The sequence below is a fragment of the Neoarius graeffei genome, chromosome 1, assembly GCF_027579695.1.
Source record: "Neoarius graeffei isolate fNeoGra1 chromosome 1, fNeoGra1.pri, whole genome shotgun sequence".
Taxonomy (NCBI): Eukaryota; Metazoa; Chordata; class Actinopteri; order Siluriformes; family Ariidae; genus Neoarius; species Neoarius graeffei.
Genome location: NC_083569.1, coordinates 16,155,124 through 16,170,582, shown reverse-complemented (window position 1 = coordinate 16,170,582; position 15,459 = coordinate 16,155,124). Strand labels below are relative to the sequence as shown.

General features: G+C 38.0%; 1 protein-coding gene across 1 annotated transcript in view; it reads left to right on the top strand.

Moving 5' to 3' along the window:
• chd8 (chromodomain helicase DNA binding protein 8) overlaps positions 1-15,459 on the top strand; it is a 202,374-nt gene that overhangs the window by 117,215 nt on the left and 69,700 nt on the right. The window contains exons 16-21 of the mRNA XM_060930000.1: positions 1,663-1,839; positions 5,564-5,707; positions 5,797-5,895; positions 7,480-7,639; positions 8,733-8,943; positions 13,902-14,097. Coding sequence (XP_060785983.1) covers positions 1,663-1,839; positions 5,564-5,707; positions 5,797-5,895; positions 7,480-7,639; positions 8,733-8,943; positions 13,902-14,097 — 987 coding nt within the window. The remainder of the gene's footprint in view (positions 1-1,662; positions 1,840-5,563; positions 5,708-5,796; positions 5,896-7,479; positions 7,640-8,732; positions 8,944-13,901; positions 14,098-15,459) is intronic.

Below are 15,459 nucleotides of genomic sequence, written 5' to 3'. Positions count from 1 at the left end.
ACTGCCATGAAGCTGTGGTGCCATTGTACCTGGTCTGTGCCAATGTTTAGGTAGGTGGTACATTTCAAAGTAACATCCACGTGAATGCCAGGATTTCCCAGCAGGACATTGACCAGAGCATAACATTAACTCTACCAGCTTGCCTTCTTCCCGTAGTGCATTCTGGCACCATCTCTTCCCCATGTAAGTGAGGCACACGCACTTGGCCATCCACAAGAGGTAAAAGAAAACATTCGTTTGACCAAACCACCTTCTTTCATTGCTCCATGGTCCAATTCTCCAAGGACTGATGCTCACATACCCATTGTAGGTGCTTTCAGCAGTGGTCATGGGTTAGCATGGGCACTCTGGTCTGTGGCGATGCACTGTGTTCTAACACCTTTCAGTCACAGCCACCATCAACCATTATCCACAATACGGGCGGGGGGATCTCCCCCCAAGAAAGTGCCATCTTGCTGTCGTGCCGAGGTATAGAATAGCTTTAGACATTTATTTAATTCTTCTTTGGACATTTCAATTCTGTAATTTTCAAACTTCTCTGAGCTTTTGAACCAGCCTAAAAAAATTCAACAAATTTTAATGCTTAAAGAAGAAGAATGGAAACAAGCCGCCCAAATGACAGCATCAGTTTGTAAAAAAATGCTATAATTCTTGAAAAATTAAAAAAAAAAAAAGTTCTGACCATTTTAAATAATATTTCCCTATTTTGTTGCGGGGGGTCTGAGTAGTGTTTTTATTTCATCCTCAGTTGGTTCAGTAAAATGCTCCGCCATTTTGTTTTTCTCTAATCACAGTATATGAGCTGATAGCCTAGTAGTAGAGTAGCCAGTCAGAGGTTATTGCTCATATCCAGTGAATGTGGATATAATAATCATTGTTATTCACTTCACATGTCGGTGATTTTAATATTATGGCTGATCAGGGTATACTGTATCTGAATTGCAGTAGTGTGAATGAATCTTAACAGTATTTTGTTCATGATAATAAACCTTTAGAAATTGGCAGGAGTAGAGAAAGTATTCAAATTGTGAAAGTATAGATAATTGTCAAAATATTTAATTAAAATGGAAGTATCCAGGCAAAACATATTCAAGTGAAAGTTGATACTTTTTAAATATGTTTGACTATTGAAAAAAAAGTAGAAGATAAACATTTCAGCTGATGAAAGTAAGAAAGAAAGACATGGAATATGAAAATCTAAAACTCTTAGATTTTCATTTTAATGCAACTACACCTTTTTTTTTTTTTAAGCAGCAATCATTTTAAAGCAACTACAGCATTTTGTTGGTCATATGTTTGACTAATTCAGTGCAGTTTGAGTTAATAAATCAGAAGTGAAAGATCATGGATATAAAAATTACAATTATCTAAAATTTGACTTGCTGTCTAGCCAGTGTGTTTAGCTACTGAAATCAAATCGATACTCATCTAACTTGGAAATAAAACTGGACAATAGATAGCAAATTAAACCCGACCATAAAGTGAATAGCAGTATTTTTATTTTGACCAGCGGTGCATATATCCTAAATTATGAACAGTGCCTTTTTAGCCATATTTGTATGGCTTCTATTATGGAACTTAATCGTGAGGGTTCTGTTTATTTGTTTCAAGTATACATTATCTTGCTTGAATATTAATTCTTTATATATTCCCACTCTTAAGGGGCACCTCATTCCAGGAGCTTATAAATTTGATGCTCTAATCACAACCTTTGAGATGGTCCTGTCTGACTGCCCAGAACTAAGGGAGATCTTTTGGCGTTGTGTGATCATTGATGAAGCACATCGCCTGAAGAACAGAAATTGCAAACTGCTTGACAGCCTCAAGATGTTGAATTTGGTGAGTGAGAAGACAAACTGTTAGGTTATTAACTATTCTTGCTGCTTAGTGATGTGCTCGTTGTTTATGCTCAAACAGAGTTTGTCAAACAATGATGAGTTGAGTCCTCTTGAGTGTAACAAGCTCTATACTCTACTGCTGTCCTACAAACCAAGCACTTGATTCAGTACTGTTTAAGTTACTTTGGGACTCATCAGTGAATCAGGACTACTTGTTAAATCTAAATGGAATTACAAAATGTGTAAAGAGTTTGTCTATTTCATATTTCTTGTTTGACAAACTCTGAACACAATGAGCACATCACTGAGTGGCAACAATATGTAATGTTTGTAAATTTATTTAACTAAAATGTCACACGATTTGTATCATGTTCCCAAATTTTAAAAAAAATCATTTTAAGATTACCTCTTGACTCTTCTGTCCGTTCTGTTGCATACCTTTCTATCTTTGATATAGGGAGTTGTTGTCTGATGGCTCTGTTCTTCATGAAGTAGGAATAAAAAAGCATGACCGTACTTTCATCCGGCTTTCGGAAGCATCATGTTTTAAAAGCAATTCTAGTTACAGTATTCAGTGTGTAGAAATGTCCTACTCATAAATTTGTCTAAAACTTAAATGCAGAGACAAGTCTGTTCCCACAAAATAGGTTTGGGTATCGTCGTTTGTGCTCAGATCAGCATCAGGTATTTCCATAATGACTGGGTCCCAAGAGTGTGCACAATGCGCTCTGTGAATGAACGTGACTGCTCGAGCTGCTCAAGTGCGTGAAAGCATGACATTTAACTTGTCACATGCTGTGTGACCACAGTTTTTAGCTCACCTGTCTATTGCCATACACCACCACCAAAACACCTCATTTTCATCGATCACCCGTCACAAAGCATTGTGCGCTGTAGTGTGATCGTAGCTTTCAAAACGCACAATTCTGTTGTGTAAATCATTGCCTGGGCTCAGGAACACTTCTGGAAGCCATCGATTGTGAACACGGTTCATCACTGTGTTTACAAATGCAAGTTAAAACCATGTATAACCAACATCCAGAAACGCTGCTGCCTTCTCTGGGCCCGAGCTTATTTATGATGGAATGAGGTGACGTGGACATTCCTGTGTTCTGATTAATTGATATTTTAAATTATTTTTGGAAATCATGGACAACACTCCTTCGGGCTATAGACAATGGGGATCATCCGATTTATCGGCGTGCACACAATTCAAAAGCCACGACCTATGATGGTATTGGGGGGGAGCATTATGGGTAGCTTGCATATTTGGGAAGGTACTATAAATGCTGATTTGATTTATAAAGGTTTTGGAGCAACATATTGCCATCCAGATGACGACATTTTCAGGGAAGGCCTTGCTTATTTCAGCAAGACACTGCCAAACCGCATTTTACACGTTTACTGCATGGCTGCAGTTTTACTACAGTTTTACTGCAGTTGCAGTAAAACAATTCAGGTACTAAACTGGCCTGCCTGGAGTCAGACCTGTCTCCCACTGAAAACATTTGGCATATTATGAAGCACAAAATACAGCAAAGGGGAGACCCTTGATGTTGATTAACTGGAATTGTGTATCGGGCAAGAATGGGACAACTCTTTCAAAACTACAGCAATTGGTCTCCTCAGTTCCCAAAAGTTTATAATAAAAAGAATGTTAAAAGTGTTTATTTTTCAAAAAACAGTGACATTTTTGTTTCAACATTTGATATATTGTCATTGTACTATTTTCAAATAAATATAGGGCTTGCATCACATTGTTTTTACCTACATTTTACTCAGCTTCCCAACATTTTTGGAATTCTGGCTGTATTGACTTTATAATCTTGGAGAATCTCAGGATTTTTCTTGTAAATTTTTGCCTTTAATCTCAGAAATTGAGGGTCCCTCCACTTGGAATATTACCTCAGAACAATATTAAAAATAAATCCTTACAATTTTGTCACAAAATAAATTACTGCCTTCTTGGTCAAGAATAAATACTTACAATTATTTATCCTTACAAAGGAATAAAACCTTACACTGCCCAAGCTCCTTTTTATGCCCCGCTGGCCAAAAGGCCGGAAGGGGGATTATGTCGTAGTGATGTCTGTCCATCCCGGGAAGGGTACTCACCTTCTGAAATCAACTCCTCTCACAATTTTTGGAGGAATTTCACGAAACTTGACGGGATTCTTTGTTATATGTCGGTAATACACGTTGTAATTACGTTCAATTCAGTCTCATTTTACCAGAGTTAGGGTATACTTGTAGTTGCCAGTGGGGTATATTGTGCTCTCAGAGCACACTTGTTTTCAGCTACAGTGAACCTAATATGCAATCGCACTAATCCCACAATTTAGTTTGGCAGTTAGCAATGACTTCTCTCTCACCCTCTGACTGTTGTAAACACATCAATTGTGCATTTAAGCATTTAAATTATACTGTTGTCTCATCTCATTATCTCTAGCCGCTTTGTGTTGTTAAAAAAAAATATTGCTAGTGGCATTCAAGGTATCATAGTAAACATGCATACACAAATTTATTTAAGCTGCACTTTGAGTCTGTATCATAAGCCTGCTCCATTTAAAAGGGAGTTGGTACCTTTTTAGAAGAAGGTAGAACCAGTGGGGAGTCGAAATCCCCCCCCCCCACACACACACACACACACACACACTCTCTCTCTCTACTGATTTGTATTTGTTCAGCCTTTTAATTTTCATTGTGAACACTTCCCCTAGACATGGGGTCTGTGGGGTCAACTGCCAAACTTCTCCATGTCAATGCCTGGCAGTTCCTGGTAGTTTTCTGTGCTGCCTACAAATTCCCAAGTCATTAACTTTGACTTCCTTGACAACTTACAATGCTGCTTACTGACGACAGTCCCACTTTTCATGCAGTGCATGTTAGAACATGTCATATTAATAGCCCTGTACCATATGAAAATCTGCGTACTCAAACCCCAAAATATCGTAAATAGCTCAAAAATGTTTTGAGCTTGAGTTCTTACTATTGGAAGGTGATCCGTCTTGATTTCCAATATTTGTTAGCATAATGGGTGCAGTTAATTACGAAGCATTCAGGCCCCTACCAAGGGATTTCATCCATTCTCTTGTCTATCATCTTGAAGGACATTCTTGTGTATTATAGGATTTCTATGTGCACAGCAAGCACCATCATCTCCTTTGGGGTTTTACAGTAGCTGGCATTACTGACACCTTCTGGAGCAAGTCCATTACTGTCTTGAGGGGGGGGAAATTAATGGCCTTCCAAAGTCCTGTCCTCAAGCTTATCAAAAGTATTTGAACTGTGCCAAAAGTCCCTGTCAAGAACCCGGCAAATTTAATTGAACTCTACCAGTTCTGCCAAGAAGTGTTCAAATATTCAATTGGAATTCAGCCAGAAGCTTCATGTCCATGATGACATTCATGTTTGTGTATGTAAAGTTCTGACCACAACTGGGTTCCTCTCTTCCCTCTTTACCATTTTGTATGTTTTATCAAATGATTTGATATTTGATTTTACTGTTCAGGTTTTTTTGATGACCTGTTACCTTTTGAAAATAAAATCAGCCTTCCTTCGAACAGCTTAGAACTGCTTTTTCAACTTTTCAAAATTTTGCCACAGTACATTGTACACAGTACTGTGAGGTATATAGTAAACAATGTACAATGCTTTCTTTTTCAAATGGATAATTGCCAAATGATAATGAACTGCCAGTCAATCATCTTTCTTTCCAATTACAGGAGCATAAAGTGCTTTTGACAGGCACACCTTTGCAGAATACTGTGGAAGAGTTGTTCAGTCTGTTGCACTTTTTAGAACCTGCACAGTTCCCTTCAGAGACAGAGTTCTTGCGTGAATTTGGCGATCTCAAAACGGAGGAGCAGGTACACAGATGTGCGCACACTTGCATGTATATTAGATATATTTTAAAAAGAGCCTAAACGAGTTTCATTGCATACATTTATCACGTTAGGTGCAGAAATTGCAGGCTATTCTGAAACCCATGATGCTACGCAGATTGAAGGAGGACGTGGAAAAGAACTTGGCACCAAAGCAAGAGACCATTATTGAGGTACAAGTTTTGATAAATCTAACAATATGCTTTCTGCCTAATTTTAATATTTGAATCCATAATCCTATGTTCGCACCAAATGCGGCGAGAGCGTCAGAATTCGCTCTGGCTGCTCTGTCAGTGATGCTGGTAAGTTCTTAGATGGTCTGTGATGAAGATGAAAATTTGTCTTCAAGGTCGTTCAGAATGCTTTGTTTTGCAGACTTTTATTTAAAATTGCCGTAAAGCAAACATGCATGTCAACCGGTATGTTTGTATCTTAATAAAATAATTTTTAAAAATAGTTAACAGTACCATTGGGGAGAAAATTAATGACTTCCAATCGTTTTGATGCTCTCACCACTTTTGGTGTGAACGTAGGGTAAGAATGTCAAAGTTGCTGAACATCAACTCAGTATTACAGTCTGAAGACTAACTCTAGCAGCATATGTTCTGGTGTTGGTTAAAATTCAATCCCAAAATGTTAAGAAGTTAAAATGTATCCTAAAATATCTTGACCTTTGTATTAGTTCAATTACATTTTATTTAAATAATTCTTTTAACAATAGACATTGTTCCAGAGCAGCTTTACAGAAACACGTAAATTCCGACTATGAATTAATGAAGTTATCCCTAATGATCAAGCTGGTGGCAAGGAAAACCTCCCTGAGTTGACATGAGGAAGAATCCATGAGGAATCAGCCTCAAAAGGGAACTCATTCTCATCTGGGTGACACCAGACGGTGAAACTAAAAATTCATCTTCTGTAAATAGTCAGAAGTGCTAATTGTGTTAACAGGAACTTATGAGCATGAGTCATTTGTGAATTTATTCTAGTTTTAACTTGATCCATTATATCAAAAAGAAGCTATTACCTGCTTGATGATAGAGACTTAAGTGCAACCTATTCTTAGCAGTTGCACTCCTAAGGTTTTCTAAAGAACAAGATCCACAACGTTCTTCATGGTTTCTATAGGGTGCCATCCACAGTAATCTCATGGTGATCTTTAGGCTTTTTATGTGGGTCCTTCCTTAGCAGCAACAAGTGACTTTCAGGTAATGAAAACTCCAAAGAGAAGTAGGATATCAGGATGGATCAGGCAGGTCTGGAGAGCAGAAGGCATCAGAATCTTTGGTAACTTGGGAGTAGCAGGTGAAGAGAGAGAGAGAGAGAGAGAGAACAGATTATTAGGTATGCTCTCATCTTATGATGACTTAAGAAAATGTACTTTGGCAAGACTAGCTAGGACAACTAAATGTGAGAGCTGGAAGGTAATACAGACATGAGGGCCCCTTGGGACGTAAAGTGGCCAGGCAGTCCACTGTCAACCGAGTTAACGTGTTAACGTGTGAAAAGGGGGCGTATCCCTAAAATATCTGTTTACCAAAACACACTGCCCTTGAACCCTCCAGATCTGCTCCTTTACCTAAGAAAAACTTTTTAGTAATTTTATTTCTTTATTTTAAAGTACTCTGGAACAGACAATATATTGCACATTGTTCTGAGAGTGATGTACTATTACTGAATTGGTGTATACTGTACTTAAACTGAATGGACATGTTAAACATTCTAAATATCTCAGTGCTAAGTGATTCTTCCTTTAGGTGGAGTTGACTGATGTGCAGAAGAAGTACTACCGTGCTATTCTAGAGCGTAACTTCAGCTTCTTGAGCATGGGAGCTAATCAGAACAGCAACGTCCCCAATCTTCTTAACACCATGATGGAGCTCCGCAAATGCTGCAACCACCCTTATTTAATCACAGGTCTCTATCCTAAACTCTGTTTATTCCTGGTATCTTGCATCCTGATTTTTTTTTTTAAACAATTTTACCATAATTTATTTATGACCAAATCTCACCTACTAGCTAGTTCTTCCTATCACTCTACAGTGACCGACTTGAGAAGGTGAGGACTAACATGCTTTCAGTAAAGACACATAGAGTCAAACCGCAACTTTTTTATACTACTGCTCTTGCTGCATGATCTAGTTATGGCAGCTGAATACACTCTGAGGAAAGCATTTATTGTACAGTTCCACATATGAGCTCACAGATGAGGAAAGAATGATGCCATCCTTACGATCAGGGCTCATTTACGTTGTCTTAGACTCTTGGCCACAGACGATGTGGCATCATCAGGATTTGAATTTGTGCTCCCACAGTGATGGCGCAAAAGCTTTTCTGCTGCACTTTTCAGAAGTCCTCTTGATAAGATTTTAACCACATTCATGTTCTTTTCAGTCAGCTGCATCTACAGTTAGGTGGATTGCTGTATCCTGCATATATTTTTTTTAATTCGCTTATAATATTTGATCACTTAATTTCCTGTCATGATCCTTATCAGTTGTTTATGCACCTTATAAAGATAAGGTGCATAAACAACAAAAGTGCCAACTTTTGCATTTCTAGACCTTGTGCATTTTGATTTTAATATATTGAGAAGAGTTTTGATCAAATGTGGCTTGGTGAAATGGATGCATGTACAGTACATTTGTTTTACATGGCTATATAATGTCTCATCACCCAAAGTAGTTTGCTTGATCAAATGCCAGTGTATTTTGTATACACTGGCATTTTATTTGGGTAATCCCTACCTGGTTCTAATCCTGATGTTTATGACATATGAACTGACCAAGTGTAAATGATGTCCAACACATTTTTCACAATCCTTTTCAACTTTCTCATTCTCTGTATGTGTTTTATGATATTCAGTATGATTGGGCAAGGTGGGCATTTTTATTTATTTATTTATTTATTTTAAAGAATTGTATTATTGCTAGCACAGGTCTTACTCTGTCCTTTCGAATCTGAACATTGGTATTTGTGTTGTCACCTCACTTTGTGTGGATTTTTTCAGGTGCTGAAGAGAAAATAGTGGCTGAACTTAGGGAGGTGTACAATGCCTCAGCTCCAGACTTCCATCTTCAAGCCTTGGTGCGTTCAGCAGGGAAGCTGGTTCTTCTAGATAAGTTGCTGCCTCGTCTCAAGGCTGGTGGACACAAAGTGCTCATCTTCTCCCAGATGGTGCGCTGTCTTGACATTCTCGAAGATTATCTCATCCACAAGAGGTAGAAAAATGTTTTAAAAACCTTTTCATTTCAAACTGGTGTGGGGAGAAAAAAGGCACAATTAAACCAGAGGTCTAATTTACTGTATGGTTCTTTTAAAACATAAGTTGCAGAATCATATAAAATGACAAGAAGTAGTAATAGGAAAAAAAAAACAATAAATAAAATAAACTTTACCCCAAAATAGTTAAGCACGCCATATTTCAGCTTGTTGATATTGCCTGTTATTTCGCTGAAAGTAGCTCATAACTTCCCCATTACCCTTTCTCTTCTCATTATTGACACAAAATCTTTAAAAAAAAAAAAAAAAAACTAATGAAATCATTGACAAATGGACAAAAGTATTCATTTATTCTCTACTTCAAGTTCAAACCAGCCGATATTTACTGATCTGAATCGACTCCATGGTGTTTGTCAAAAGCAGTAATGTCATCACTACCAAACAAAATATAACTACTATAACTACAACCTTATTTACAGGCATAAACCAATCATTACTGGTTAAGTTTTAAAAGGTAAGAGTAATGGACATTCAGTCATGTCGGTTGCTTATCCAGAGCAACAAACATGCTATAAAATACTCCTGCTCTAAAGCAAACATTTTCTTTGAAATACAACCCCAAATCAGAAAAAGCTGGGATGGTAAGGAAAATGCAAATGACACAGCAGTGATTTTTCTAAATTTACTTTGACTCTTATTTCAGTACAGATAGTACTGAACATATTTCATCTTTTGTCTGGTCAACTTTATTTAATTTGTTAATATAAATCCATTCCTGCATTTCAGGCCTGCAACGCATTCCAAAAAAGTTGGGACAATTAAAATAATTAAATAATGTGATTTGAAACAGGTGATGTCAACAGGTGATTGATTGTAACCATGATTTAGTACAAAATCAGTATCCAGGAAAGGCCTGATCTTTGAGGAGCAAAGATGATCCGAGGATCTCCAGTTTATCAACAAATATATGAAACAACAATTATTGAAATGTTTTGAAAACCGTGTTCTTCAAAGGAAGAAATAAATGGATTTGGATACGGTGTTGATTAAGCCGAAGATCTAATTTGGTTCTGTTATTGTTAGATAAGATAAATAGTTCAAGGAATCTGGAGGGATTTCAGTGCGTAAAGGGCAAGGGTGCAAGCCAAAGCTTAAACACCTGTGATCGCCGATCTCTCAGACAGCACTGCATTGAGAACACTCATCTATAGCTGATATAACCACATGGGCTCATGCCAGCGCTACAATACACAGTTACATCCACAAAGGTCAGTTAAAACTTTGCTGTATGAAAAGGAAGCCTTTTGTTAGCGGTGTCCTGAAGCGCTGTCAACTTCTCTGGGCTTGGAGGCATCCGGGATAGATCATCACACAGTTGAAATGTTTATTGTGGTCAGATAAATCAGTATTCCACGACTTTTTTTTTGGAAGGAATGGACATCATGTGCTCTGGACCAAAGATGAAGAAAAATGAACATCCAGACTGTTACCAGTAACAAGTCCCAAAGCCAGGGTCTGTCATGGTGTGGGGTTGTCACTGTCCTTGGCAAAGGTAACTTACACTTCTGTGAAGGCAGCATTAATGCAGAAAAGTACATTGAGATTTTGGAGCAACATATGCTGCCTTCAAGATGACATCTTTTCAAGGGATATTTCAGCAGGACCATGGAAAACCATATTCTGCGCACATTACAAAGGCATGGCTGTGGAAGAAGAGGGTGCCTGTCCCTTCTGTCCTCAATAGAGAATGTGTAGTGAATTTTGAAACGAAAAATATGACGACGCCTTTGTACTGCTGCACACCTTAAGACCTGTTTGCAAGGAAGTATGGGGAAAAAAATGACACCTGAAATGCTACATCACTTGTTGTCTTTTATCCCTAAGCATCTTTTAAGTGTTGTGAGAAGGAATGGCAAAATTATAAAGTGGTAAATGGAAAGGAATTATAAAGTGGCAAATGCTTTACTGTCCCAACAGTTTTTGAAATGTGTTGCAAGAATCAAAATTGAAATAAGTGTTTGTTTATTTTGGGAAAGAGAGAAAAAAAAAACAGCCCAGTAAATTTCATGAGGTAAAACATTAAACAATATGCTTTTGTTGAGTGCAATACAGGTCAAAGATTGTTTACAAATTATTATTTTCAGTTTTAATTTCAATTTCAACATACCATCCTAACTTTCTGATTTGGGGTTGTGTAAGACTTTCTTGCATCAGTATGACAACTGATAGGGCACAAAGCAAATCCTGCTCAGTTTTATTTGGGTCTTGTAGTTCAAAGTATTGGGTCTAGCAAGTTCTTTAAATTGGTCATTTTTCAGGGATTGCCCATTAGATGTGGCCTTTACTCTCACATCTGTGTTGAATTTTAAAGAGATTGATTCAGAAATGTGACAACTTCTCAGAAATCTGCTATTTTTACCTTATTTCCAGTGTAGGCACTGAAATAGCCAGGTATCCATTCATAAAACAAGTCTGTTTAAAGTAACAAATGGAAGCAATAGTAAAATATATTTTGAGCAAATATTACATAATACTTTACAGAATTCTAGCTCCTGACATTTCTTATCATAATCTCAAAGGTTTATGCATTCAAAACACAAAATTTACTGTAGGTACATAGCCAGAAGAGACCAGCCTTTGAAAAACAGCCTTAGCAATAATACACTGTGGTCAAAGGTTTGTGGACACCTGAGCATGACATGTGTATGTGGGGGGGTTTGAACATCTCATTCCAGGTTTAGTCCCCCTTTGCTGTTATAATAACTTCCAAACTTCTGCGAACACTTTCCAATAGATTTTGGAACATGGCTGTGGGTATTTGAGCAATCGGGCACAAGAGCATGAGTAAGATCAGGGAATAATGTTGGGTAAGAAGACCTAGGGGGTAGTCAGCATTTCAGATTATCCCAAAGATGTTCAGTGGGGTTGAGCTTGAGTGGCCTGCACAAAGCCCCGACTTCTTTCATTCCAACATCGGCAAACCATGTCTTCATGGAGCTCATTTGGTGCAGTATTGAGTAGAGTATTGTCATGCTGGAACGTTCCAGTGAAAGGGAATTGCTACAGTATACAAAGACATCCTATACCAGTGGTTCTCAGACTTTTTTCTCTAAGTACCACCTCAGAAAATACTTGGCTTTCCAAGTACCACCATAATGACCAACATTAAAATACAGTAGCGTAGTAGGCCTAAGTATTCATTAAAAACAAGGCGGAGGTTTTATTTAACAAGTATATTTAATATTGTTGGCCACTGTAACATTACACACAGTACTTTGAACAGTAACACTGTTTAAATATAGGAAAACACACTGTACTTAAATAATGAATCAAATAAAATTAATTGCACATAAAAGTGAAATAAACATTGTACTAAAATAAATATTAAAAGACAGTTCTTAAAGATTAAATGAAAATGCACTTAAGTTAAATAACTGTACTGTACTTAAATGTTAAGTAAAAAAAAAAAGTACTGTACTTGATGTACTTGAAAAAAATCAAAACAGGCTATGCATAGCTGCAGTTCTTGCCGTTTCTTAACTCCAGTGACTGCTTTCTGAAACAGAAACACCCACCCACAAACAGAGGAAGAACAATAAGATTAAGAATAAAACAAAAGTGAGGAAAAGCATTAAGAATAACAGCTGTAGTTAAATATACACAGACTATTGACTGACTATTGATTGACAACTTACTGAGCTTAATGTGATGGGTGTGCATGCCTCTGTGAACACAGTCCTGCAACGTCTGGGTCAATGGAGGTCAGCTTCAGTCTCAGGTTTGGCTCAGCATCCACCCTGCTTCTGTACTTTGTTTTAATGACAAGTGAAGAAAAGCCTTTCTCGCACAGGTAGGTGGTCACAAAAGGAAGGAGAAATCGCACAGCCTTGTCAGAAAGCACAGGGTATTCACTGTACTGCTTTATCCAGAAGTCCAACAGAGTGTGCTGTCTGAAAGATGCCTTCAGTGTCGATATGAAGTTTCCTGTGCTTTGGCTATGGGTGTACCATAGGACAGAATGGTGGACTTGGACTGCTTCAGTTCATCACGTTTTTGTAAAAAAAAAAAAAAATCCATTGGTTTGTCCTTTAGTACTGTGTGATTGGTTGTAAGATGCCATTTGAGATGCGATGGTTTCATGGACTCATTGCTCAGAACGTCGCCACATACAACACACTGCGGCCTGGGCACCTCCTCTGTCCCGCTCCAGATTAATCCCAATTTTATGTATTTTTCGTCATACTTCCTCCTCACTGGTTTCTGCCGTTTTCTAGCAGTTCTGGGGCTGGTTTTGCCACTGTTGTTAGCATCTGCGCTCGGCTCACACACGTCCTCTTCAGTTCTCCCTCTGTCCTGATCCACGCTCCCATTTGCGGATTTAAGCCACGACAGTAATTTTGTCGTACTCATCATAATTAGCAAAGCCACCTCCACCTTTTCCCATCACAGCCTAGTCTGTAGCTACCAATGGCGGATAACCGTCTGTCAGCAGAACCGGCAGGAATGCGTACGTACGCTACGTATGGCTACCCAGAAGCATTTGCAAACTTTAAATTATTAACTTAATTTGTATCTCCTTTCATTTTCTTGTCATCAGTTGATAAGATATTTTCATCCATTCAGATATTATGGATAGTATTTCACGTTTTAATTTTATTTATATTTAATTAAGTGATTCTTTAGCATACCACTAGTGGTACGCGTACCACAGTTTGAGAATCACTGTCCTATACAATTGTGTATGTCCAACTTTGTGGCAACAGTTTGGGGAAAGATGTGGGTGTGATGGTCAGGTGACTACAAATTTTTGGCCATATAGAGTAGTTGCCTCCTAAAGTAAACAACTGTTTAAAAAAGCTTGACATGTTGAAATGGCACAATATTGTGGTGAGTAAGGTTTATTTCATTGGATAGGTTACAGGTTTTCCATCACAACTATTCACTTAATTTTTACCAGATATCTCTATGAACGCATTGATGGTCGAGTAAGAGGAAATCTTCGTCAAGCAGCCATTGATCGCTTCAGTAAGTCAGACTCTGACCGGTTTGTCTTTTTGCTGTGTACCCGTGCTGGAGGACTGGGTATTAATCTGACTGCTGCCGATACTTGCGTTATATTCGACTCTGACTGGAATCCACAGAATGACCTTCAGGTGAGTTTTTACACTGCTCCCTATTTTCATACAATTATGGAAAGAATCTTTATATGCTTTTATTGTTTTCAAAGCTTAATCTTTTTTTGCCTATTCTACTTGCAATTTCATCCCCAGGGCCTTAGAACACAAATACTCCAGAAGCTTTATCTATCAATCCATCCATCTTTCTATGCTGGCCATGCTTGTTAGGTTACAATTCACGATAACTGAATAAAGTTGAGTTACTCACATTTATTTATTTATTTATTTATTTATTTTTTAATGCTTAATCCCAACATGGATATTTTTAAAATTCCTTTTAAGCATCCTTTTTTTTTCCTGAAGGTTCCTTAACAGTGCCTTTATAATTTTCTCAAGAATTTTTTTTTAAGGAATTTATTTTACCTATTTGATGCTTTTCTGCTCACTTTCTACTTTAATAGCCTGTACACCTGCCATGAAGCCAGAGATTTATAAATAACCTTATCAGAGAACCCATTTTCCCGCTTTCTGATGTTTGATGTGAACATTAATTGAATCTTTTGACCTGTATATGCATGATTTTTATGCATTGTGCTGCTGCTACATGATTGGATGGTTAGATAACTGTGTAAATAAACAGGTGTACAGGTGTTCCTTTTAAAGTGGATTGTGAGTGTAGTCTCTATTGTATTACTTAAAGGAACAGTCCACCGTATTTCCATAATGAAATATGTTCTTATCTGAATTGAGACGAGCTGCTCCGTACCTATCTGAGCTTTGCGCGACCTCCCAGTCACTCAGACGCGCTGTCACTCCTGTTAGCGATGTAGCTAGGCTCAGTATGGCCAACGGTATTTTTTGGGGCTGTAGTTAGATGCGACCAAACTCTTCCGCGTTTTTCCTGTTTACATAGGTTTATATGACCAGTGATATGAAACAAGTTCAGTTACACAAATTGAAACGTGGCGATTTTCTATGCTATGGAAAGTCCGCACTATAATGACAGGCGTACTAACACCTTCTGCGCGCTTCGGCAGCGCATTGATATCTGAGCTCCGTATCAATGCGCTGCCGAAGCACGCAGAAGGTGTTAGTACGCCTGTCATTATAGTGCAGACTTTCCATAGCATAGAAAATCGCTACGTTTCAATTTGTGTAACTGAACTTGTTTCATATCACTGGTCATATAAACCTATGTAAACAGGAAAAACGCAGAAGAGTTTGGTCGCATCTAACTACAGCCCCAAAAAATACCGTTGGCCATACTGAGCCTAGCTACATTGCTAACAGGAGTGACAGCGCGTCTGACTGACTGGGAGGTCTCTCAAGGCTCCGATAGGTACGGAGCAGCTCGTCTCAATTCAGATAAGAGCATATTTCATTATGGAAATACGGTGG